We start from the raw sequence: 25,589 nt of genomic DNA, 5'->3' as shown, positions 1-25,589 counted from the left end.
ACCTGTTAATCATCCCTAAATCATGAAGTGGGACTACAGCGAAGCAAAGAGCCCCATCACTCAGAGACACAGCTCGACTCGTCCGCTTCGCCTAAATATTTAACATTATGAGCCAAAGTTTTACACAAAAATCTACTTCCAACAAAAGAAATATTGAAGTGAAATCCTGTTTGATTCACACTAAGAACAAAGCTTTAAAGAGTTGCATAATTGTTATTTAGAGTAACAAATAAGGAGTATGGATGGGCACTTGAAAAAACCTGCAAACTTGTATATATATATTATATATATATATATATATATATATATATATATATATATATATATATATATAGTACAATGCAAAAGCCTGTTTTGATAATGGATGCTTTTATTTTGAAAGGACAAGGGAGACTTGATCCTGTCGATCGTAACTAAATCAACTGACTGATTTTTATTTATTTGTTTTTAAGAATTTAAAGGTACACTATGCAGGATTATCCTAAAAAAAAACAATGCTCGACTCGTAAAAAAAGTAATCCCTCTCTGTGATCACTTATGGCCCACTACATCATCATTTACACTATGAGCCAAAGTTTTTCACAAAAATCTTATTATTAATATTGAAGTGAAATCCTGATTGATTCACACTAAGGACAAAGCCATATGAGATGCAAAAATATATTTATGTCCTGAAACAGCTGGGCACTGTGTTTCTGAGCAAACTGGGATAAAATAGGAATAAGAAGTCATAACTGTTACTTTGAGTAACAAATGTGATATAAGGAGTAGGGATGGGCGCTTGGAAGAAATCTGCAAACTCGATTATCTATAATGTTAACCATCAATTAATCGATTAATTGCTGCATGCATACATGGGCAAAATAAAAGATTGTTTTGATAACAGACGCTTTTATTTTGAAAGGACAAAAGGAGACTTGATCCTGTCGATTGTAACTAAATCAACTGAGATTAAACTATAAAGAAAACTTCAAGGAGTTCAATGTTTTATGTTTTAGCCCCCAAAGAGGCATGAGGTAAGTTTTAACAGTATTCTTGCATATTTAAATGTGTTTTGTGTTGAAATATGTTTCCAATCAAGTGTTTTGATGTGATGAAGTGATTTTATGCAAAAATGCACCTGTTAATCATCCCTAAATCATGAAGTGGGACTACAGCAAAGCAAAGAGCCCCATCACTCAGAGACACAGCTCGACTCGTCCGCTTCGCCCTAAATATTTTACATTATGAGCCAAAGTTTTTCACAAAAATCTTCTTCCCACAAAAGAAGAAGTGAAATCCTGTTTGATTCACACTAAGGACAAAGCCATAATGAGTTGCAAAAATGCATTTATGTCCATTTTCTGAGCAAACTGGGATAAAACAGGAATAAGTAGTCATAATTGGTTGTGGACTATTTTCAGCAGCAGATTAATACTTTATAATTTAGTGCTCTTGTGTCGTGGGTTCTTGGAAACACGACAGGTATTGCATGCACAGTAAAGACGTGGAATTAACCTTTCATTACATCACATTTAAATTCAGCAGATGCTTTTATCCAAAGCGACTTACAGAAAACAGAAACGATCTTTCACAAAGGCTGGAAAAGATGGTTGCTATAGTAATACTGTAATAACATGATTTATAGGACATTAGTTCTCCAGGTGCACCTCACGACTAACGGAGAGAGAAGGTTGGCTCTTATTCTGAAAATCTGCCCGGCAACAAACCCTAATGTTGGTTTTTCACAGGCAGATTCAATGTGTTTTTAAACGTTTTTGGACATTGGAGCTCAGAGGAATTACATATACAGTTTGGCCAGACTTCCAATCATGGAATAAATTATTAGACCACCTTTGACCACCTTGTTTTCTTCATTTTATTGTTCATTTTTATGCCTGGTTCAACTGGTACATTTGATTGGACAAATTGGATTTAATTTTCAAGCCGTTTTCCGTGGTTTTCTTGACAATAACCAAAATAATTATCAATAAAACCATGGAAAATGTCTAGATATCAGCTCTTAAATTAAACTCTTATCAGTTATTTTTGTTGTTATCATTATATTGTCCAAACAAATTAAAATGAACAAGAAAATGAAGAAAACAAGGGTGGTCTAATAATTTTTTCCATGACTTTATTATTTGTTCCGATATCCATACTTCCATGAGTACACTTAAACGCAGTACACTATCCGCACTTACTAAGTACGCAGATTTCAGCAGGTGAGTGTTCGCACTATAACAACAACTGTAACCATAAGCGCAGAGATAATACATGTCAATACATTAAAAAAAACTATTCCGAGGCGATTGTAAAATGCAAATATGAATATGTACTACAAAACTTACATCTGTAGGGTTCGGGAGCTGCAGGCGCTGTCATTTCGGCCGCCATTAAAAAAACTTTTTTCAAGCTGAGTGGCTCTGCCTGGTGCTCCCCGTATCAGAAACAAGATGACGACGAGTATAACGATGAACTCGATGCTTCCAACGGACCACAAACCAACGGGAGACATCACCATGACTACGTGCATTAGTTATAAACAGTCTATGGTTTGAATCAGGCGGCAATCTCCATGTCTGAACATGGAGGCCAACCAGGAAGTGCATAAAGCCTGCAATCTATCGAAAATTCCAGTAGGGGGCGCTAAGTTTGGCTGCAAAAAAAATCTGCCCATTAATTTCAGTGCAAAATTTGAAAACTTCTCACTTGATTTATTACCTCAGAATTTTTTTCAGGACAACACTATGGTCTCAATTGCTAGTAAAAAATCATCTCCAAGACAATTTGTTGTTAATAGTTCAAATAATGGCCCCATTTAGAAGAAAATAGAAGATAAAGAATCGTATGATTTGGGGCGGGGCTACCTTTGATTGACAGGTCACTGACAAGGCGAGCCGTCATCAGGTGAGAAGCAGAGCAATGTGTATCTACGGCAACGTGTCAATAAAGTTATATATAACGTTATATAGATATAAAAAAGGAGGTTTAGCAGTTTGGTCTCATAACTTTGACCCTTTCACTGTATTTTCACTTAATGACAGTTTATTTGAACGTTTTGTTCAGTAAAAATGTCTTGTTCAGTGTTTGGTTGGACTAACAGACACTCCAAGGAGTCGCTGCTCAGTTTTCTGAGGTAAGAAAGATACATTTTGTTTTTGTTTTTTTTGCTAGCCAAAACTAACATCCCAGTTAATGCTAACATGAATTAGCAGCAGCTTCTCTCAGTCAGGTTGAGGTGTAGAGAGGCTGTAGTCAGTGATCAGATCCCTCTCCTCCTCCACAGTCCAAATATGGTCTGCTTCCTGTATCGGAAACAAGATGGCGACGAGTGTAACGCTGAACTCGATGCTTCCAACGGGCCACAAACCAATGGGTGACGTCACGGTGACTACGTCTATTATTTATAAACAGCCTATAGTTTGAATACTGTTTACAAACTGTAGGCGACAATTCCTGCATAGTGTGCCTTTAAGTCTAAAAAGTTCAGTTATTCCTCCACTTGTCTCACAGAGAAGCCCGTGTAGAGAATAAATAGCAGTGTGTCTTCCCTGAAGGGGAGGTTGACTCACATTTTCTGTGACCTGGCAGCTGCTCCTCCACCTTGTAAATGGAGAGTCGGCCCACGCCTCCACAGGGAGACCCCCTCTCACCCCGACACACCAGACTACAATCCTCCTCAGGAGCCCGTGGGCTACTGATCCGGTTCCCACAGTGGCATTCAGCTCCATACTCCAGACCTGCGAACTGGTACCCACTTGCAACACACACACACACACACACACACACACACACACACACACACACAGACAGAAACACAGTTAATGCCCTAGCCAGGAGCGATGCATAACCTCAAGCTCTTGCCCTGAGGCTAAGCTATCCCACTGGACATTAGTTAACATTTCAAACTTATCATTTGACTTCCCAGCCATAAATCTCCAGTGCGGTCCCTCCCCTGTGATATTTGTCAGAGCTTCTCCATCTGCACTCATCTGACTGTCTAATGGCTCTTCCTGGCTGAACTGCGGCCACCTCTGATCTGTACTTTACATATCAAGGCTGCCGTGACTCATCCCGTCTCTTTATCCTCCATCCTTGGGAAAGAGACAGAGACCTCATCAAAACTGACCTTTTCATATGTGTCCTTTGAAGCTTCCCCCATAAATTGCTTTGCCTTTTTACTTTTACTCATCGCGGTAATTGGCCCACTCAGGTAACGAGCACGGCTGCTGCTTTCCATGTGGGGGAGGGGTGGGGGGGCTTAGTGGGAGATGTGAGACGCCTGAATGCATCTTTGTGTCCTCTGCTGTTCTGTTTGAGAGAGGCTACTCTGCTTCCTCACTGCTAATACAGTACAGGCCAAAAGTCTGGACACACACCTTCTCATTCAATGCGTTTTTCTTTATTTTCATGACTATTTACATTGTAGATTCTCACTGAATGCATCAAAACTATGAATGAACACATATGGAATTATGTACTTAACAAAAAAGTGTGAAATAACTGAAAACGTCTTGAATTTTAGATTCCTCAAAGTAGCCACCCTTTGCTTACTAGAATATAAGACATGTTTTCAGTTATTTCACACTTAAATGCATCTTGTACTTAGTTTCTCTCAGCCGGTTACAAGTAGATATGGACCTTATCAGGCGTAAAGTTGCCAGCCAATCATTCTCAATATATTCATTGTTCAAGTCTTTTCCCTATCTATGAGCGATGTCTGGTAATATTGATATATTTTTAAATGTGACATGGAATTAGACCATATCTCATATATCGATATAGTTCAATTTTTTCTTCTTTCTTTATATATAAATGCTACCCTTACTAGGGTGCTTGCAATTAATGTTGGTCTGCTGTTCTTGCACTGAAAAAAAAAAAGAAATCACAGTAAGTGGTTATTTTTTATTAGCTTCAAACCTTTTGTATTCCTATTTATACTGTTATACATGCATTTGAGCATGAAATATGTTTTTGTGTCTTTTTTGTGTGTTTTTAGTCATTTTGTGCCTTTTTTTTTTGTCATTTTGTGTCTCTTTTTGGTCCTTTAGTCCAACATAAAATGTGATTTTGAATCTTTTTTTTCTTATCCTAAAAGTCCAGAGTAAAAATGCACAAATTACTTCTTGTAATTAATGTTGGTCTGCTGAAATCACAGTAAGTGGTTATTTTTTATTTGCTTCAAACCTTTTGTATTCCTATTTATACTGTTATACATGCATTTGAGCATGAAATATGATAAGTTACTGCACTGTAAACATATTTTAAAAATGCAGTTTCATCATATCTGGTGAAGTGCACGCTCCTATATGTGGCCCTGTGGTAGTGTCCATGAAAATTGTGGCCCCCTGCAGCATTTAAGTTGCCCATCTCTGGTTTAAACTGCCCCAATCAAAGAGATTCACACCACTACGGCCACAGGAAAGCACATATCTAACCTCTGATTTATTCACTAAGTGCTGTAGTCAGCTCATTCAGCTTTCTAACACATACACACCTCCCTCCTTCCTTCTTCTGCAATAGATCAAGCCTTCTGTCCTGGCCTGCTCCTCACTCTCCCCTCTCTCTCTCACCCCCCTCATCTTTTACTGTCATCCAGCCACCTGGCTCTCCGCTGGCTCCACACACAGGAGCCATTCATTGGAGGAGACTGAGATCCAAAGCATTTACTCAAACAGCAGGCCTTCTGTGGTCCCTTCACAGGAGCCCGCCACGAACGCATTACCTTTCCGAGCAGGTGTCCTGACACAAAGAGCTGGTCATTTTGCGCAGGTCATAAAGCATGGTTCCTCCCAGGGCTCGATCACTGGCGTTGTGCAGGAAGCAACCCATGTAGGTTCCTGCAGGGCAGAAAGAGAAACACTCAGACTGGCAGATTCACTGTTCAGACACAAGAGGAACGTGTTGGTTACACTGCAAAAAAGGTGTGTCTAAAACCAACTTAAAAACATTAAATCTGAGGGAAATGATCTTGCTGAATGGACAGATAATTTCAAGATTTCTTAATCCTTAGAAGTCTAAGCATTCACACGACTTAACCCTTTGGAGTTTGGGGCTATTTTGTCGGTTTTTGACTCCTTTTCATTCTGCCTGTATAAACCACTTAAACATCTTTACCATGACGTGTTGGTATCATTGTTTTCAAAACAACCTCAACTATATGACCTGGTTATTTTTTTCATTTTGACTTACTGGATCAACATTTTGAACACAAAAAAAACACACACAAATACACACACACATTACAAACACACTCAAAACACACCAAAAACATGATAGGAATACAAAAAACACACAAAAATTACAAAAACACACATAAAAAACACAAAGAAATTACAAAAAACACACATAAAACACATAAAACATGAAAAACACACACACAAATTCCAAAAAACACATACGAACACACTCAAAACACACCAAAAACATAATAAAAATACAAAAAACGCACAAAAATTCCAAAAAACATACATAAAACATGAAAAACTAACCAAAAACACACACAAAATTACAAAAAAAAAAAACATAAAACACATATAACATGAAAATCACACACAAATGACCAAAAACTGATATAAACAATTTAACATTTATTGATGAGGCATTTTTTCTTTTGTTTGATGTGATTATTGGTGAAATTATATATTGCCGGGGTTTGTAAATTACGCAAAATAAATAATAATAATAATTAAATTTGATAAAGTGCCTTTCTAGAAACCAAAGGAGATAGTGAGAGAACACTGTGTGTCACCTTGAGCTCTGGAAAACATCAATGGGGCATTTTATTGACTAAACGATTCATCCATCAAACTAATTGACAGTTTAATTGATCATGCAAATAACCATCAGTTGCAGCCCTATAATATAACATGGATTTCCCCAAATATAAAGTCGATTTTCAGGAGCATTTTTTACCAAAAGAAAAGATGAATCCATATAATAATCATACATATCCCGTCCATGTTGTACATTACGCTGCTTGAAGACAATCAGGAATGATTTGGACATAAAGCAGCCTTCCTCTGTCTTTGTCTGGCTGGAAACTCAAACAGAGCCAAAACAGCCTGCACATCATCACTTACTCACAGTTATTATACACACATGCATTGTGAGACATAATATCCAACTAATTTATACAATGACGAGGCCTAATTTATCAGCTGCTACTGGACCGTTTATTATCTGCCGTGTTGTTGTTACCGGAAGAAGTGGAAATGTTATGTAATGTGATTTTGTGTCTTTTTTTGTCTTTTTTAAATAATTTAGTTTCTTTTTTTTTAAAGTAATTTTGTGTCTTTTTTCGGTGATTTTGTGTCTTTTTTTTGGTAATTTTGTGTCTTTTTAAAAGAATTTTGTGTCTTCTTTTGGTAATTTTGTGTCTTTTTTTGTAATTTTTTGTCTTTTTTTTGTAGTTTTTGGCTTTTTTGTAATTTTGTGTCTTTTCTTATAATTTTGTGTATTTTGGGGGTCGTATTGTGTCATTTTTAAGTAATTAAGGTTTTTTTTGTAATTTTGTGTCTTTTGTTTTTTTCTTTTTGTTTTATGTGAAATTACGTAAATTAAATATTGCTGGGGTTTGTAAATTAGGCAAAATAAAGAATAATAAAATAATCTAATTTCATAAAGTGCCTTTCTAGAGAGTGAGCCCTGACGACGGGCTTGAGAGAGCACTGTGTGAGCATTTTTTACCAAAAGAAAAACCAAGATGATTCCTATAATAATCATAGATATTCTGTCCATGTTGTACATTACGCTGCTTGAAGACAATCAGGAATGATTTGGACATAAAGCAGCCTTCCTCTGTCTTTGTCTGGCACTGGAAACTCAAACAGAGCCAAAACAGCCTGCACATCATCACTTACTCACAGTTATTATACACACATGCATTGTGAGACATAATATCCAACTAATTTATACAATGACGAGGCCTAATTTATCATCTTTTATGGATTACTCTTATTCCTGCATTACAGTGCACCTATTTATTTGCACCAGAATAAGAATCCCTCCTGCAGAAAGAAGGATGTAACGCTTAATAGGCTACGACAGACTATTATGATGTGCTGACAAGATTAAGGCTCCACATAAAATGTCACACAAATTCAGCCTTTGATGTTATCCTTGTCTTTGCCATATTACTACATCAAACTCAGCTCGGCTGACACATAAAAGTCTTCTTTAGAAACAGCAGCCTCTGTGTGCAGGGAGCATATGCATTTCTTTTGTGTGCAGACATACTTTACATCTGGCCCCTTGGGTCTGAGACGGCTCTATTTTAAGCTTATATGCTACATTTTCTTATTCATTCAGATACTGTATATTGTGAACAGGTAGGTTAAAGTCTCCTGGTGAGTGGAGTACATGTAGATCACCCCTTAGTTTTGGCTTCTCTATCTATAAGAGCAAGAAATGTCTGTGTGTGTGTGTAGAAAAGAAAATGTTAAGAAAAACATACAAATTTCATCACAAAAATTCAAAGTGTCATATTTCATCATCTTAAGTGAATCCCATCACGTCCTAATCTGCAGTCACAAATATAAATCCCTGACTAAAATTTATACGGAGCATGTATGCTTTTAAAATCTGTATTTATTTATCGAAACTTGTTTTTTTTTTGCAAGAACATTCTTCAAACAGAGACAAGTTTCATAACAAGAGCATGCTGCACTAAAACTAATTCTACAGCAGTTTCTGTCTCATCTCGTGTGTGTGTGTGTGTGTGTGTGTCTAGTTCATATTTCTCTGACAGTTAGTCAGACTGACCTCAGATTTCGTATGTGGCTTGCGCATGGTATGAAGGTGTGCATTCTCGATTTTGAAGAGTTTTGAATTCATTTTTCAAAATATCATTATTTACGTAGGACGTGTTGCAGCATTGCACTGTTTCTGATCTGACACCTTTTAGTGGAGCTCCGCCCCATTGTGTGATAGGCCTACACCTGGTCAGTAACACAATTCACTCTGGATTTCCACCCTGACTCATCTCATCTGTAAGTCTATTTAGCCTACCTATCTTTAGGAGTTTTCACCCATTTAAGGCGGGAAAGCATTACTGCATTTCTACCATTAAAACCGGGGGCGCGAGTTATAATAATTCAAAATAGCGAAAAATTCTGATTATCTGAATAGCTTTCTTTAGGGATAATAAAGTTAACAAAAGTCGAAATTTAAAATGCTGTGGCTCACGAAGGCATACACACTTCCTGTTTATTTTTACTCTGGGTGTTTGAGATTGATTACAGTGATTTTACAAACTAGTTGGGTTTGATGTCTCTGAGGACTAGTATCAATAATCCAATATGGAGCTGTGGCAAAACTCAAACCTGTGAAGCACCAAACCATTATGAGAAACTCTCCCCTGAAACCAGAACTGATTAAATTCTTTCAGTTGGGAAAAAAGCTCTAAAAACAATCACAAGAACCCAAATGTCAGCCTAAAACAATCAAGGTTTCATTAAACACTTTTGTTGTTGTTGCTGTTGTTGTTGTTGTTGTTTTTACACACATTCATGTTGCTTAGCCTAATGCCCATAATCATTTGATATGAGATACTTACATGCAATATAGTAAATCAGCTAATTGGGTTCATGTTAATGTACTTTTAGTGCAGCATACTGCGTAATGTGCTATCTCACCATTAGCATGCTAAGCTAAGATTGAAGCCCTTTCTTCTGCATCAGTTTGATCCATTGAAAACAGTAAAAACAAAACTTTATTAACTGACAGCTAAGCATAATACGGACAGAAAGATAGTGTTTCTATGTTATTTAAGGTTAAACTAGCAAGAGGCATTAGCATTAGCTACAAAATACAATCTGGCACTATACGAATACATACTTCAATAACAATTTTATCTTGGTAAGAAACAAATAATTTGCAGTGTATAAATACCAAAATTCTGGCCACATTCTGAATGTGGGTCTGTGCAAGAAATGCCCAGATGTTTATTCAGTAAGCAAGAATTTCTCAGTATGCTACATGAACATACAGTGTTCCCTTATGTATTCAAATCCAAATATTCAAATTATGGTATTTATACACTGCAAATTATTTGTTTCTTACCAAGATAAAATAACTTAGATTTAGAAGTGTTAGATAATTTGTCTTGTTTTAAGAGTTATTTTCCTGTTTTAAGTGTTCAACATGCTTATTTCTAGATTCAACAATCTTAATTCAAGAAATCTTCATCAATCAAGTGAAATTATCTGTCCATGCAGCAACATCATTCCCCTCAGACTTCCTACTGGCACTGCACTAGTGGGTTTAATTCAAAGCCCTTGTGTGAATTTGTATTTAAAACGTTTCAAGGACACACAGCAAGGATTCATCTTTTTTTATTTTTACAACCAGCATAAAAATAAACCAATGCCAAACTGTTTGAAAAGTGTCAGAGATACCAGCTACAAGGATTGAAAAGATTTGGCAGCAAGGTGCACAGAAAAGATGGACGTGCGAGCAATGGAGCGTGAAATCTCTGGCAGCCGAAGCATCACCATATCGAATTTGTGATTCAATCAGTCTGCGATGTCCTCTGAAGCTCGTCCAGCCTGTTGTGCCGGGGCGAGCTGAGTCACCAGCCGCCCGCCTCGGGAGACAAACACTGGAGAACACCAGCAGCTGCTGCCTGAAAGCACTAAGAGACTGCCAAGGTCTGCAGCAGGAAGCATCTCAAGAGGCATCACCCAAGGTGAGCCCCCCCCCACCGCCTCCTCCACACAGCGGGGCAGGTCATTGCTTTAATCAAAGTGAAGGAGATGCCCCAGGCAGCTGCAGCTGAGGGTTAATGGAGGGAAGCAGCCCCGATTCCCAGACATGATAGAAACCACTGCACTTAGGTCTGACACTGTGTCGCTTTCTTAAACACTAAGACAGATGGCCGCGCTGGAGCCGGTTCTCCCCCCAGGACGGGATGGAGGAGGCTAATGACAGGACGGCCCAGTATGAGGACATGTGCTGCAGCCGCGGGTAGCATGTGCACCGTGTGTGTTCGTTAAAGTGGGCTGAGGAGGACTCACAGCCTCGCTGCTGGCTCGGTATGAGCCTTACAGATGTTAGGAAATGACTTGAAAAAGACGCAAAGTTACCAAAAAAAGACACAAAATGACAGAAAAAAACTAAATTACTAAAAAAATACACAAAATGACCAAAACAGACACAAAATTACAAAAGAAAAGACAAAATGACTGAAAAAACACTAAATTTCTTTTTAAAAAAATACACAAAATGATCAAAAAACCCACAAAATTACTAAAAAAGACACAAAATTATTAAAAAATACACAAAATTACCAACAAAAGACACAAAATTATGAAAAAAGACACAAAATTATGAAAAAAAGACACAAAGTTAACAAAAAAGACACAAAATGACTGAAAAAACACTAATTTTATTTTTTTTTAAATACACAAAATGACCAAAAAAATACACAAAATTACCCAAAAAAGACAACAAATTATGACAAAAGACACAAAGTTACCCTAAAAAGACTAAGACAGATGGCCGTGCTGGAGCCGGTTCTCCCCCACAGGACGGGATGGAGAAGGCTAATGACAGGACGGCCCAGTATGAGGACATGTGCTGCAGCCACGGGTAGCATGTGCACCGTGTGTGTTCGTTAAAGTGGGCTGAGGAGGTCAGCTGACCCAGGCCGGGTCAGAGAGAAGATACCATAAATACCCATACAGGGACTGTCAATACCTCCTAAATCCACCAGAAGAGGTACATGGGTTTGGTACATTTACAGTCGTGTTCAAAATAATAGCAGTCCAATGTGACTAACCAGATTAATCCTGGTTTTTAGTACATTTTTGTAAAGTTTGTAAAGTCAACGGCAGACACTGCTATATTTTTGAACACACCCCTTTCAACTAATTGCCCAATTCACCTATGGCTAGGCCCCGCCCCCTCCACCCCTTTTGAACACACCCCTTTCAACTAATTGCCCAATTCACCTATGGCTAAGCCCCGCCCCCTCCACTCACTCGGACAAACTGTCAACATTCAGTGACGGGCAGCTATGGCAGCTGTGACAGTCGGAGAAATTTCACAGGAGGCAATTAATCACTTTTGGAGACAGAAAAATGAAATATCATCTGGAAGTCACTAAAAGGGCCTTCATTAACAGGTTAGAGGTTTTCACTCGTCTTTTCACTCCACTGACACCGCTCACTCCAGTGCTTGTTGTAAACAAACAGAGATCGCTAAGTGAACACCTCCTGCAGCAGCAGCACATACACACTGTACTGCTACAGAGCTAACTGTAGCTAACTGCCGCTAACGAACCAGCCGGCCGACCTCGTTAGCGCTCGTTAAGACGGAGTCGCTGGATTTGTCTCCAGTCATTAATGAGGAGATGTTGTGTCAAAGTTGCATGTACCCCATGCACACCGTTTGACCATTTTAAACTTAAAATCTCAAGAAAAAACACATAAAAAACGACTGAAAACGGACTAAATCCAATGCATTTCAATGGATGTGGAAGCAGAGAATGTCCGAGTGTATTGAGTTAGCTATGCGCACTGTGATTGGCTCATCGCGTTTGGGGGTGTGGCTTAGCCATAGGTCAATTGCACAGCCTTAAGAGCTGCATATCACTAATGCTGGGTCTTGTTGGTTTTCTGAGAATCTACTGCACCTACTGGTACCTTGTTTCCCATGTAGCAATAATAAATATACTAAAAACCTGGACTAATCTGGTTAGTCACATTGGACTGCTATTATTTTTAACACTACTGTGCATATAAAGAGAGTATTTCATTTTATTTATATGCTGATAAAAAATAATTCATAAAGATTTAATTTACTGCTTCTAATTTAACCTCAAGGTCTAATTGGCAATAATGATAATTATAATAGGAGTCAAACACAAGGATTACAAAAATAAAAGGATAATGTTTCAGAATAACAAAAAAGAAAGAAGAGCCACAGAGGAGAACAGGAGAACACTATCTGAATCCAACTAGAGATGAACTGATTCGATTATGAGAATAAACCTGAAAAAACATGACTGTACTATTGCCTTAAGCACTAAAAATGGATCTGTTCCAAATGGCAGACGAACAAACTGTTCACACAACGATGAGGGAAAATTCACTATGTAGTTTGTCTTCCAGCTGCATAGAATGTTGGTTTAGTCCATGGGTCTCAAACTCGCGGCCCGCGGGCCAATTGCGGCCCTCGTGAGGATATTTTGTGGCCCCCACCTTGATATGAACGTTTAATGTGAGTTTTATATGAATGGCACTTTACCGTGTTGTGTGTGGAAGGTCCCTTTATTGGAGCTTTGTTTCACTTGTTTCTATGACGACGTTAACAAAAAGAAAGGCAGCTGCTACCAGACTTTTAGTTTATAATCTGCCATTTTTTTTAGTAATTTTGTGTCTTTTTTGGTCATTTTGTGTCTTTTTGAAGTAATTTTGTGTCTTTTGGGTAATTTTGTGTCTTTTTCTAATAATGTTGTGTCTTTTTTTAGTAATTTTGTGTCTTTTGGGTAATTTTGTGTCTTTTTCTAATAATGTTGTGTCTTTTTAAAAACTCAATAAAAGTTGAATCATAAAAATAATACATATTTATTTGACATTAAGTGGCTATATATATAGAGAAAATGTCTTATTTGATGTGTTGTTTATTTTTTCGGTTCGAAAAGAGGAATTAATAAAATTGAAAAAAAAAATCAAGTTTTAATGAATGATATAATGAAACATTTGCAGTTAGAAAAAATAAAATTCACCCTGAGAGGTAAGATAAATACCTTTTACACAATATGGCAGCCATTTATGGACTATTATACCAAATATAGTCCCATGAAAAATTAACAAATGTAAATTTTTAGAAAACTTGACATCCTCCAAGTTGCATTATTAATATTTAAATCTCTTTCTTTTATTTGTAAAGCTTTTTTTTGTTTTGATATTTAATTCGACTCCACCTAGGTTTTTGTTTGTTTTGTTTGTTTTTGTTTCTTTTATTTTTCTACTATCATTCTGCTCTTTCGTGTTGATTTCAAGCATAAATGAACATGTACCTTCTTTATTTTTCTATGTGAACAAAAGAAAAAAAACACTAATAAAGAGAAGTTAAAAAAAAAAAGAAATAAAATAAACAACAACAATATTCCGAGAGTGCTCAGGATGAAAATCAAACCTGATACAATAAAATTGAAGTCCTCCAGGGAAATTATACCCTTGTCTACAACACAACCACTTGCACTTCCAGACTATAAAACTTTGCAATGAATTCAACACAAACTACATAAGAATCATGAAATATCTCCACAGAGAGTGTGGCTGCATGGCTCCTGTAATATTTCTTCTTTCCGATCCCTCTGCACATCTCCGGGCATGTAATACTTCTGATATGTACTTTACATATCAAGGAATTTGTGACTCATCGCCTGCGAGGCACTAAGTTTTCAGCAGCAGCAGACACAAAGTGTTATGCATCTCCCACTTTTATTATAAAATGTTTGAATAGGTCGGGGCTCATGGATCTATGAATATCTGAAAATGAAAATGCATTTGCAATCTTTTCCACCTGGCTGTGTAATGTTATTACTGCTCTGTACTGTGTGTCAAAGGAGTCGATGATAAGGACGGGGTAAAGATTTTAGAGATCGAATAGCAAACCAGGATACAATAAACACAGAAACTAGCTTGTGATTAGAGCTGCACGCCGTTCATGTTGAATAGAATAAGAGGATTTTAACCCTTTGATGTACAACATGGGTCAAAAGCAGGGGTCACAAACTCAGATTACCTGGGGGCCACTGGAGGCAGTATCAAAATGACCAAAAAAGACACAAAATTACTAAAAAAAGACACAAAATGATGGAAAAAAACTAAATTACTTAAAAAAAGACACAAAATGACCAAAAAAAGACACAAAATTATTTTAAAAAAGACACAAAATTACCAAAAAAGACACACATTTATTTTAAAAAGACACAAAATGACCAAAAAGGATACAAAATTATTTAAAAAAGACTCAAAATGACCCAAAAAAGACAAAATGACCAAAAAAAAGGACACAAAATCATTAAAAAAAAGACTCAAAATGACCCAAAACAGACCCATAATGACCAAAAAAGACACAAAATGACTTTAAGTCAGTATACATTTAAGGGAGTCTAATAAAAAATATCTGTTTTGATTAAAAAAACATGAATCAAACACAATATTTTCCTCTCGGCCTTAATCATCTAGACTGTTGGATGGATGAAAGCAGTTTAATATCTGCAAACCTCGGCTGAACACCTTGTGCTAGTCCTGATTTAGCACCTTTTTATTTTTGTACTTGACTCTCAGTCGGTAGAAACACTTTACCCGTAATTGTCCTCTTCATTTCCCTTTGCATTTATTTCTCTTTTAGTCTCTTAAACCACTAGAAAGTCTAGACTTTAGATATGTGTGACTGCAGTTACCCATTATTTTTTATTGTTCATGAATCTATAGAAAACATAATTGATGAACTAATAAGTAATTTCGTCAGTCACAATTTCTCAGAGCTCAGAGATAACGTCTTCAAATTGCTTTTGTATTACCAACAATCAACAACAACATATTTGCAATTATGTAAACAAAGAAAAGCAGTAAATCCTCACATTTGAGAAACTGGAACCGGCAGATTCATGCTTTTTTTTTTGCTCGACAAATGATGAAAAGGAATAGCTTGACATTTTGGGAAATAAGATTGTTTTCTTTCCTGGTCGGGGTTTGAGGAGAAGATTGATACCACTCTCAAAGTCAAATATGAAGCTACCGCTAGCAGAAGTTTAGCTTAGCTTAGCTTGTGCATTTGGGTGGATTTTTAAACGTTTGAGAGAGGCAGGCTGGCTGTTTCTCTGTTTCTAGTCTTTATGCTAAGCTAAGCTAACCAGCTGCTAGCCTTAGATTCACAATTTAATGGATAAAACTTTGCACGCTCAAACTCTCAGCAAGAAAGTAAATTAGTGTATTTCTCAGATACCTATCTGTCTATAAAACAAGAAGCATCTGTGTGTGTGTGTCTGTGTGTGTGTGTGTGTTTCTAGTTCATATCTCTCTGACTGTTAGTCGGACTGACCGAAGATTTCACATGTGGCTTACACATGGCACGAAGGTGTGTATCCTCGATTTTGAAGATTTTTTAATTCATTTTTCATGTTTTGCTCTGGATTTCCACCCTGACTCATCGCATCTGTAAGTCTATTTAGCCTACCTATCTTTAGGAGTTTTAAAGTGGCTACAAGGTTTGATTTTCCAATAATATTCAAATAGTTTCCAGTGAATATCAATGTTCAATGTGTATGTGCTGGATGGTGTGGTACCTTATGAAAAATAAGTGTTTTATGGAGTTGCAGACGTTGTTGTAGCGCGATTAGCATGCTAAGCAGAGATTTAGCTTTATTCACTTCTTATGTTGCATTACTATGTAATTCAGGGATGACATTCATGTTGCTTAGCGTAATGCCTATAATCATTTGATATGAGATACTTACATGTAATATAGTATTTTAGCTAATTGGGTTCATGTTAATGTACTTTTAGTGCAGCATACTGCGTAATGTGCTATCTCACCATTAGCATGCTAAGCGGAGATTTAAGCCCTTTCTTCCGCATCAGTTTGATCCATTGAAAACAGTAAAAACAAAACTTTATTAACTGACAGCTAAGCATAATACGGACAGAAAGATAGTGTTTCTGTGTTATTTAAAGTTACACTAGCAAGAGGCATTAGCATTAGCTACAAAATACAATCTGCCACTATACGAATACATACTTCCTGCACTAGTGGGTTTAAAACATTGATCAATTATGATAATAAATGCCAATTAATTTCTGTCATTCTAGCACTGACTGAGAAAGGTACTCATTGTTTAAAGGTTTATTATAGAGGAATATGAATCATATTATAAGTAGTAGGCTCTGGCTTTTTCCCTGAAACTGGTTTCTCTTCCATGTGGCACAACAGACCTGTCTAATTTAATTCTGAGTCCCGGGTAATACTTTTTAGAAGGAACCTTTGCCAGATGGCTGTAACTGAAACTGATCTCCTTCCTGCCTCCAACATTTTTCATCTGTATTACCCTTCTTAGTGACTGAGCGGTTATGTAGTGTCTGTTTAAAAGAAGGATTAAGAGCTCTTGTAGGATGCTTTTCAAGAATGAGCTGGAAGAACAAATGTTCCGCCGGAGGTAATTCCATTGTATTTATCATTTCAGCAAAATGGCAAAGGCACTGACAGGAACCGTGAAACAATAGAGTAAATCTCCGGGAATATCTTTAAAGTAATGGCGAAGGCACCTTAACATTGAGTGCAAGTAAGGAATTATATCACTTTTATCTCCGTAATTACTAATTTATTTTCAAGAAACTACTTTGGTGCCTGTCTGCCTGCTTTTTTTTTTTCTTCTCTGATTTTTCTTTTTTTAGAGGATCAGTGAGCACTTTCACTCATCTACAAGATTTGACGCACCCACAAGTAAAATGTCATATAAATCTATAATGACACTCTTCTAAATGTTCTAAGGTCATGATTATCTGTTCATAAATGTCAATGGAGCCTGTTGTGAGCCCTGTGCAGGAAGTGTATTACCTCGGCTCCAGGCCATCTGAGCTAAAAAAAGTAAATCACAAAATAGAAAATAAACTTGGGTATTTGCTCCTTCATATATTATTCACTAGGAAAACCAACGTCTCAGTCAACAAATCTTCACCGGGATATTTTCGCCCTCACATATCTTCCTTCTCACTGCTCCATTTCAGATCACACGAGGGTGTTAGAGCTGACAGCTTCTCCACTGGCTCCTATACAAGGTCACTTAATGATTGGCAAAACCACATCAGATCTTGTGATGAGGCCACAACCACAAGTCTGTCAGCGGAAATATCTTTTAGCAGCCATGTGAGAGATCCCTGAGGTCTAGAAGAGCAGGCAACAAGTAGCTGAAAAAGCACAACTTCACAGTCTCGGTAGAATTACTTTGACTTGATTTCTGTGCAGTTTGTGGTAAAGACTAATGTTCATTTTGCATTCATGTGGTGAGCTGGTTTAAAAAAAAGTAGTCAGCTTACTATCACGATCATGTTGTTAACATCTCATTGCCATTTTCCATGGTTTTCTTGATAATGATTTTGGTTATTATCAATAAAACCATGGGGAATGTCAAGATATCAGCTCTTAAATTAAACTCTTATCAGCTATTTTTTGTTGTTTTCATTATATTTGTCCAAACAAATGTACATTTAGTTGTACCAGGCATTCAAATGAACAAGAAACTGAAGAAAACAAGAGTGGTCTAATAATTTTTTATGGGGGCAACTGGAGGCCCGGGGGCCACATAAAGCCTGTACCCTCACTTGAAGTGGCCCTCAGTACAATGACATTCATTTGCTGTGAGTAAGTGGTTATTTTTTATTTGCTTCAAACCTTTTGTAAACCTATAACTGCAAATTATTTGGTTCTTAAGATAAAACAAACTTAGATTTAGAAGTGTTAGATAATTTGCCAGTTGCCTCTGGAGGTCACCACCTAACCACAAGAGTAAATATGGGCTGCAATAAGCTACTTGCACCTGCGGCCTATTTAAGACCTGGACTAAAAACAGGACATTGCCAACTTCATTTGGAGACAAGTCTAACTGATTAAACTAACTTTTTAGTTGAATGTAGGGCTGCATGATTCTGGAAAAATGTGAATCACGATTTGTTTGCTTAGAATTGAGATCATGATTCTCTGGCACGATTTTGACAACTGATAACAACTCCCCCCTATCATCATTTGCGCATGAAACAGTCTGATTTCCTTAGAGCGTAGAGTGTATGGCCCTGAACATAGCACTTCAGAATTGGCTTAAAGATTCTTGGCCAGAAACACAAGTCTGTCAACATGTTGAGGCTTCAGTGACGAACGGTGAAATGTTCCACCTGTACTGAACAGCCGTTCAGAAGGTGAGCTTGTCGCAGGTATTTCCTCGCTACCACAGACAGTCGTGTAGGTCGGTTTGGGTGGGTGGGTGACCATTCAACCCTCTCTTCTGCAGACTTTCCTTTACTTTCCGTCTACTTTACTTTAACTCACTCTTTCCAAACCAGTGTTGCCAACTCCTCAGTAAGTAAAGTAGCTATTGACTGTCCTAAAAGTCGCTAGAAGTCTCTCCTCCTGCTCTGACTGCAGCTGGGAGAGACTCCTGCGGGAGGACTGTGCCTAGGGTGGCCATTTCCTTCACATCAAAAAGGAGGACACTTTGCATACATAGGACAAGCAAGCAGATATTTGTTTGGTATGATCTGGTTTTATGCAGTTTCATGAGTTGTACTTCAATTAGCTGCTTGTCAGTGCTAGCATGTCTGTTGATAGCTGCTTTGCCTTTGCTGCTCACATGTACATCGCTTCGACATAATGTACAAAAAGAAATGAAACTCCCTCTTACTTTTTGTAACAAACCCGTGTTCTCTTGCCGATTCTGGGTTAAAGGAGGTCTTTCGGTTTGGCATTTTCAGACTTTCAGCCAATGAGAGATTGATTGACAGCCTGGTGGTAGCAACTGGCATGAGCGCCTGTTGCGCCAAAGATCCACGGGGGGTCGCGAAGCCCTCTTCATTTTAAGGGGTGTAATAAATCTAATGTGTTAAATATAGATGAGTCAGCATTTAATTCATAAGTGGTACAAAAACAACTAAATAAGGGCTACATTAAACGTTTATTCATTTATTTATGTAGAAAAATCACCATAGAAATGTTTAAAAATAAAGGTTATATCACGAGAATAAGGACATGTGTAACATCCCTCCTGCAGTATACACAGGTAACCTCACCTAGTGGTAACCTCACCTAGTGGTAACCTCACCTAGCGGTAACCTCACCTAACAACAGAAACACAGAGCTAATGGAAAAATGGCGAAGCGTCAGGGAGACAGAAATGCTGAATATCTCAAAAAGAAAAAGAGAGGGTACCATGAAAGTCACATTGAGTTCGGCTTCATAGAAGCAATGGACAATGGGGGGGTTGCCAAAGGTTACAATGGTAAAAATGTGGATCCCACAAGAAAAAGGTTGGGAACCACTGATATAGAATCGATGTGTGTAGAAATGAGATCACGTGTATGTGCGAATCAAGAACGTGATCTTTTATCAATTCATCGTGCAGCCCTGGTTGAATGTATTGAATGTGTTCAAAGCAACAGCTGTGAGTCTGTGTGGTTACTTACCTTTATGTCTGCTGTTCCTCTGGAGAGAGACTCTCTGCTCCGGGCTCTCTGGCAGCAGACTGTGAAACCAGCGGCGGTGCAAGTGTTGGGTCCCCAGGCTTTGAGAAGCAGGCCAGTGCCGCCCCGCCTTGCCTCCCCCTCCGGACACGGACTGGACGGCGGCCCATCTGGAACGTGCCCTCACGCCCAGGCCTGCAGTCCTGAGGGCGGTAGGAGGCGCTACGAGGGACAGCAGAGGCGGCAGGCTGGCGAGGTTTGGCTGGGCCACTCTGATGCTGGAACGCTGCAGGAGCAGGATGCTGCCTGCCATCAGATAGGCGATGCCCAGGCACAGCAGCAGCATCTGAGCCCGCTTCAAGAGGCAGTGCAGTCTGTAGTGGGGCGCCGCCATCCTGTCCACGGTCTCTCGCCTCAGCAGAAAGCCATTCCACCAGTTAAAAGATTAGGGCCGGGACTTTAACACGTTAATTAAGATGAATTAATTACACAAAAAATAATGCGTTAAAAAAAATGACGCATTTTAATCGCACTTATTTTTGCACCGCGGAACGTTTCTCACTGGATGAGTTTCAGGCGGACCGATTATACTGGAGCACCAACTAGCGTTGATGAGTTCAGACAACAACAAACCACAGTGAACATGAAGGAAGAAGCTGATGAGACCTTTGGTTGGCCCCGTGGATGATGGGACATTTAGTTACTAAAAACCAACGGATGGAAGCGTCGATAAGAGCATGGTTGTGTTGCTAGGCAACAAGGAATTAACATATCACCGCAGCACATCCAGCCTCAAGTATCACCTCAATGCTAAACATATAGCAGCTAGCGGCTAGTGTGGTAGTTAGCGTGGATTGTGTTTTACTTAAAGAACCAAAGTATTCTAGTTTACAGAAGGTCTACCTACCTATAGGCTACCTGGATTTATGAAATGTACTATATTTATAAATATGCTATTGCTACACTTAATGGCAAAAATTGCACTGGTCTGTTGGACTTGAACAAAAATAAACAATATTTTTGTTGCTTAAGTTTATGTATTCAGTCATTATTCAATGGTATACTAAAAATCCATGTGAGAAAAAATACTTCTCACTGTTCTCAGGTCAAATATTTATATGCGATTAAAATGCGATTAATTAATCAAAAAAAGCCTCTAATTAATTCGATTAATTTTTTTTAATCGAGTCCCAGCCCTATAAAAGATCTGCAACCTACTTACAACTTTGAAATCTTGGAAAAACCTGCAGCATGGGGTAATGTTGCAGACATTGTGTGTTGGTCCTTCATTGTCCAGTAGCAGCAGTGGAACAATGGAAGTGTCACAACAGAGAGGAGCTTAATATCCAAGGCTGTGGTCACTGACTCCTGGATGATCCTTGGGGAAAAGCTGAGGCTGAGAAAGGAAGAAAAAAAAACACACAAGCATTCGGATTTAAAGCACAAGTGTGTTTCTCTGTATGTGAGCACAATCGAGGGGAAGGGAACTATATGCCTGGCGGATTAGATGCACAGCTCATGTTGACATATGGGCTTGTGTTTCTGTCTTGCAGCATCTTGCAACACATCCCCTCGGTGTCTGCTGCTTCGTTGCGTTCATTCCTGCCATTTGTTTTTAATTCAAAACCCTGCCTCGAGTTGTGTTCTGCGATTCCTCTAATTCCTGTTCGTGTGTGCTGGGTTTGTGCTCTTGTATTACAGTCATGGCTTTTAGAAAGGGCAAGCTAAGAGATGACACCAACCTTTGGGCCGATATGTAGGGCTGGGCAATAGTTCAGTATGATAATGTATCATCTTTCAATGGAAACATATCCATGGAGATGTCATGATACACAATAACATTGTCTACATTGATAATATTACCATTGGGAATATAATTTTAAGATTGTGGTTTTGTCTGTACATCACACATTAGTTAGTGTATAGCTGGGATTATTTTTTTCTATATAATTTCACTACAAACTCCATATTTTTGCAGTTTTTGATTAAATAAAAAATACTTTTACTAATGATTAAGTATTTAATTCACACAGGAGTATAGAAAAATAGGTTTTCCGTGTGGTTATTTAATTTTATTGAATTACCAGAAAATATACTATATGATGATATATATCTTTATCAGGATATGAAATGATCTGTATCAGGATAGAAATTTTTTTCTCCATAAATTCACTTCAAACTCTTTAATTTGCACTAAAGTTCTTAATTAAATAAAATAAATATTATTACTAATAATTAAGTATTTAATTCACACAGGAGTATAGAAAAATAGTTTTTTCCGTGTGGTTATTTAATTTTATTGAATTACCAGATAATATACTATATGGTGATATATATTGTTATCAGGATATAAAATTATCTGTATTAGGATAGAATTTAAAAAAAATGTCTCCATAATTTCACTACAAAATCTGTATTTTGCACTACAGTTCTTAATTAAATAAAAAAATACTTTTACTTTATTCCGTGTGGTTATTTCAATTTATTGAATTACCATAAAATATACTATATGGTGATATATATCGTTATCAGGATATGAAATGATCTGTATCAGGATATCATTTTTATTTTCTCCATAATTTCACTTTAAACTCTTTATTTTGCACTAAAGTTCTTAATTAAATAAAAAAAAAATACTATTACTAATAATTAAGTATTTAATTCACACAGGACTATAGAAAAAAATGTTTTTTCCCTGTGGTTATATTGGCCATATAGTATATTAGAAAATATACTATATGGTGATATATATCGTTATCAGGATATGAAATGATCTGTATCAGGATAGAATTTTTATTTATTTTTCTCCATAATTTCACTTCAAACTCTTTAATTTGCACTAAAGTTCTTAATTAAATAAAATAGTACTATGACTTATAACTGAGTATTTAATTCACACACACCATTGGCCATATAGTATATTAGAAAATATACTATATGGTGATATATATCGTTATCAGAATATGAAATGATCTGTACCAGGACAGATTATTTCCCCATATCACCTACTCTACTACACATACTCCTCTTTCATCCAATCCCTGCGCTGTCAGATTATATTTATTTGAACACAGGCAATATCTAAGTCTCAGTTATCTCTGTCAAATGACATCATGTGATAAAAAAATAAATAAAAAAAAGTGTCTGGAGAGCGTATTATGGACGCTTATGAAACGGGGATTATCATAGCGGTATGCAGACACAGGATCTGTGGAGAGATGAATAAGTGATGAGTAAAAAAAAAAAGAAAAAGAAGGAAAAAAAAGCATGCAAAGATGAGATATTGTGAATAATTAGGATGTAAAGCACCCCAGTGTTTCATGAAAGCTGATAGTGTGAGTGAGGAGAGGAGCAGTGACCCTCTCATGTGTTATTCTGCCACCATGGTCTCTTTCAAACCCCTTTTTCTCTTCCATACAGCTGTTTGTACTCTCAACCTATAGAGGGTCTCGTGTGTGTACACCTCACAACAGAAACACTCTCCTCCTTCACATCCGATGCGATCCATTACTGCCTTGATGTCTCGGTGGCCGTCACACACCGTCATGCCCTTCAGCTCTCCACTTTTCATCTCAGGCCTCTCCAGCTCTCCAGTCTTGTGCACCCCCTCCTTCACCCAAAAAAAGTAGGGGTGCGGTAGTGCTCCCGAGGATACAGAAGCAACAGTTTGCACAATGAGTCTCTCTCAGATCAAGTCCGAGTGCCCAAGTTACCCTCAACTCCTATTTTTATTTTTACGCATAATCACCAGACAGTACAGTATCCACGCCTGGTGTGTTTCCGTGCGCGCGGAGTGGATGTTGAAATATAAATCAATAATAAACAGCGAGAGTAAACACGCATCACCTATTTAAGAATCCGAGGTCTTCCATCTTAAAGCCCCCTCTCACTGAGCCTCCTCCATTTACAGTAGAGGGGCTGAGGACATGCGGCTTACCTTCTCCGCTGATCGGCACGGCTGGCATCCTCGTATCGGCCGATCACCGCCGATCTGTTTATGGCCCTAACGATCGCTGTTTTCCTCCGCTTACTGTCCACTGAAGGTCTCCTCGGCTCTCCAGCATTTCCCAGAGCTGCTGTTATATAAGCTCTCTCTCTCTCTCTCTCTCTCACTCTCTCTCTCGCTCTCTCTCTCTCTCTCTCTCTCTCTCTCGCTCTCTCTCTCGCTCTCGCTCTCTCTCTCCGTCGCTCTGAAAGGCTGGCACGGCGATATAAAGCACAGAATGTGTGTTGGAGAGGGAGAGAGGGAGAGAGAGAGGAGGTGATGGGGAGAAGAAGGAGGAGGAGGGGAAGTCAGTCTCATTTGCATTGGTGATCCAAACGCGTCACAGCTCCTCTACTGAGCAAACGGAAGAATCGTGTCCAGCAGTCAACAGCTTGCGCTGCACATAAGGGTGCCTTGTGGAAATTTAAAAAAGCGGCGTCTCCATATAAATATCAAACGTACCAAGCTTCATATGCACGCTGTCTGCATGCACTCTGCACTGGACCACCCTTAGATGGCTTAATACTGGAGCAACGTGCAGGCTGCAGCTCACTGACACTTTCCTCTAAAACATCAATAATTCACCCATCAGCCATTTGAAGGACATTTGTGAATATTTGGGAAAGATTGCAAATCTAATTATGCAAGATTGTCATTATAATGAAGGGCAAGGACCAGGCAAGTACACTGGTGGAGGTTTATTTCGCAGCTGATAGTTTGGAGATCCACAATCATCCATCACACTGACCAATTTATTTATAGTTGTTCACTTGAATCTTGAAAGTCTTTCACATCAATTTAACTGGAGCACCAAGTGAGTGGACTTGTGTCATGAGTCATGGATGATGCATCAGTCAGATTGTATTGACGTCTCTGTGTTTCAGCACCACGGACAGCGCTCCAGCCATGAACAAGGAGAACTAACAGCGCAGAACAAAGAGCTTTGTCATGGCTTGTTGAACTTCAAACTGAGGCCTTCACATACCTCACATGGCCTAGATACATGTGCTGGTGTGTTCAAGGGTGTCTCGAAAAATATGGATCTTCAGGTTTTTTAATTTGGTCAGTCTCATTTGCATTGGTGATCCAAACGTGTCACAGCTCCTCTACTGAGCAAACAGAAGAATCGTGTCCAGCAGTCAACAGCTTGCACCGCACATAAGCGGGCCTTGTGAAAAATAAAAATGAATTTAAAAAAGCGGCGTCTCCATATAAATATCAAACGTACCAAGCTTCATATGCACGCTGTCTGCATGCACTCTGCACTGGACCACCCTTAGATGGCTTAATACCAGCAACATGCAGGCTGCAGCTCACTGACACTTTCCTCTAAAACATCAATAATACAGCCATTTGAAGGACATTTGTGCATATTTGGTAAAGAAAGCAAATCTAATTATGCAAGATTGCCATTATTGTCATTGTAATGAAGGGCAAGG

At 38.2% G+C, this 25,589-nt stretch overlaps 1 protein-coding gene across 1 annotated transcript in view; it reads right to left on the bottom strand.

The window, feature by feature from the left end:
* wscd1b (WSC domain containing 1b) overlaps window positions 1–24,215 on the bottom strand; it is a 37,544-nt gene extending 13,329 nt beyond the window's left edge. The window contains exons 1-4 of the mRNA XM_059351968.1: window positions 24,103–24,215; window positions 20,169–21,561; window positions 5,708–5,822; window positions 3,555–3,739 (exon numbers count right to left, since the gene is read on the bottom strand). Of these exons, the coding sequence (XP_059207951.1) occupies window positions 3,555–3,739; window positions 5,708–5,822; window positions 20,169–20,559 (691 nt within the window). The 5' untranslated portion in view covers window positions 20,560–21,561; window positions 24,103–24,215. The remainder of the gene's footprint in view (window positions 1–3,554; window positions 3,740–5,707; window positions 5,823–20,168; window positions 21,562–24,102) is intronic.
* Window positions 24,216–25,589: the final 1,374 nt, after the last annotated feature.

Source organism: Centropristis striata, chromosome 15 (genome assembly GCF_030273125.1).
Source record: "Centropristis striata isolate RG_2023a ecotype Rhode Island chromosome 15, C.striata_1.0, whole genome shotgun sequence".
Lineage (NCBI taxonomy): Eukaryota > Metazoa > Chordata > Actinopteri > Perciformes > Serranidae > Centropristis > Centropristis striata.
This window is presented reverse-complemented; position numbering and strand designations above follow the sequence as displayed.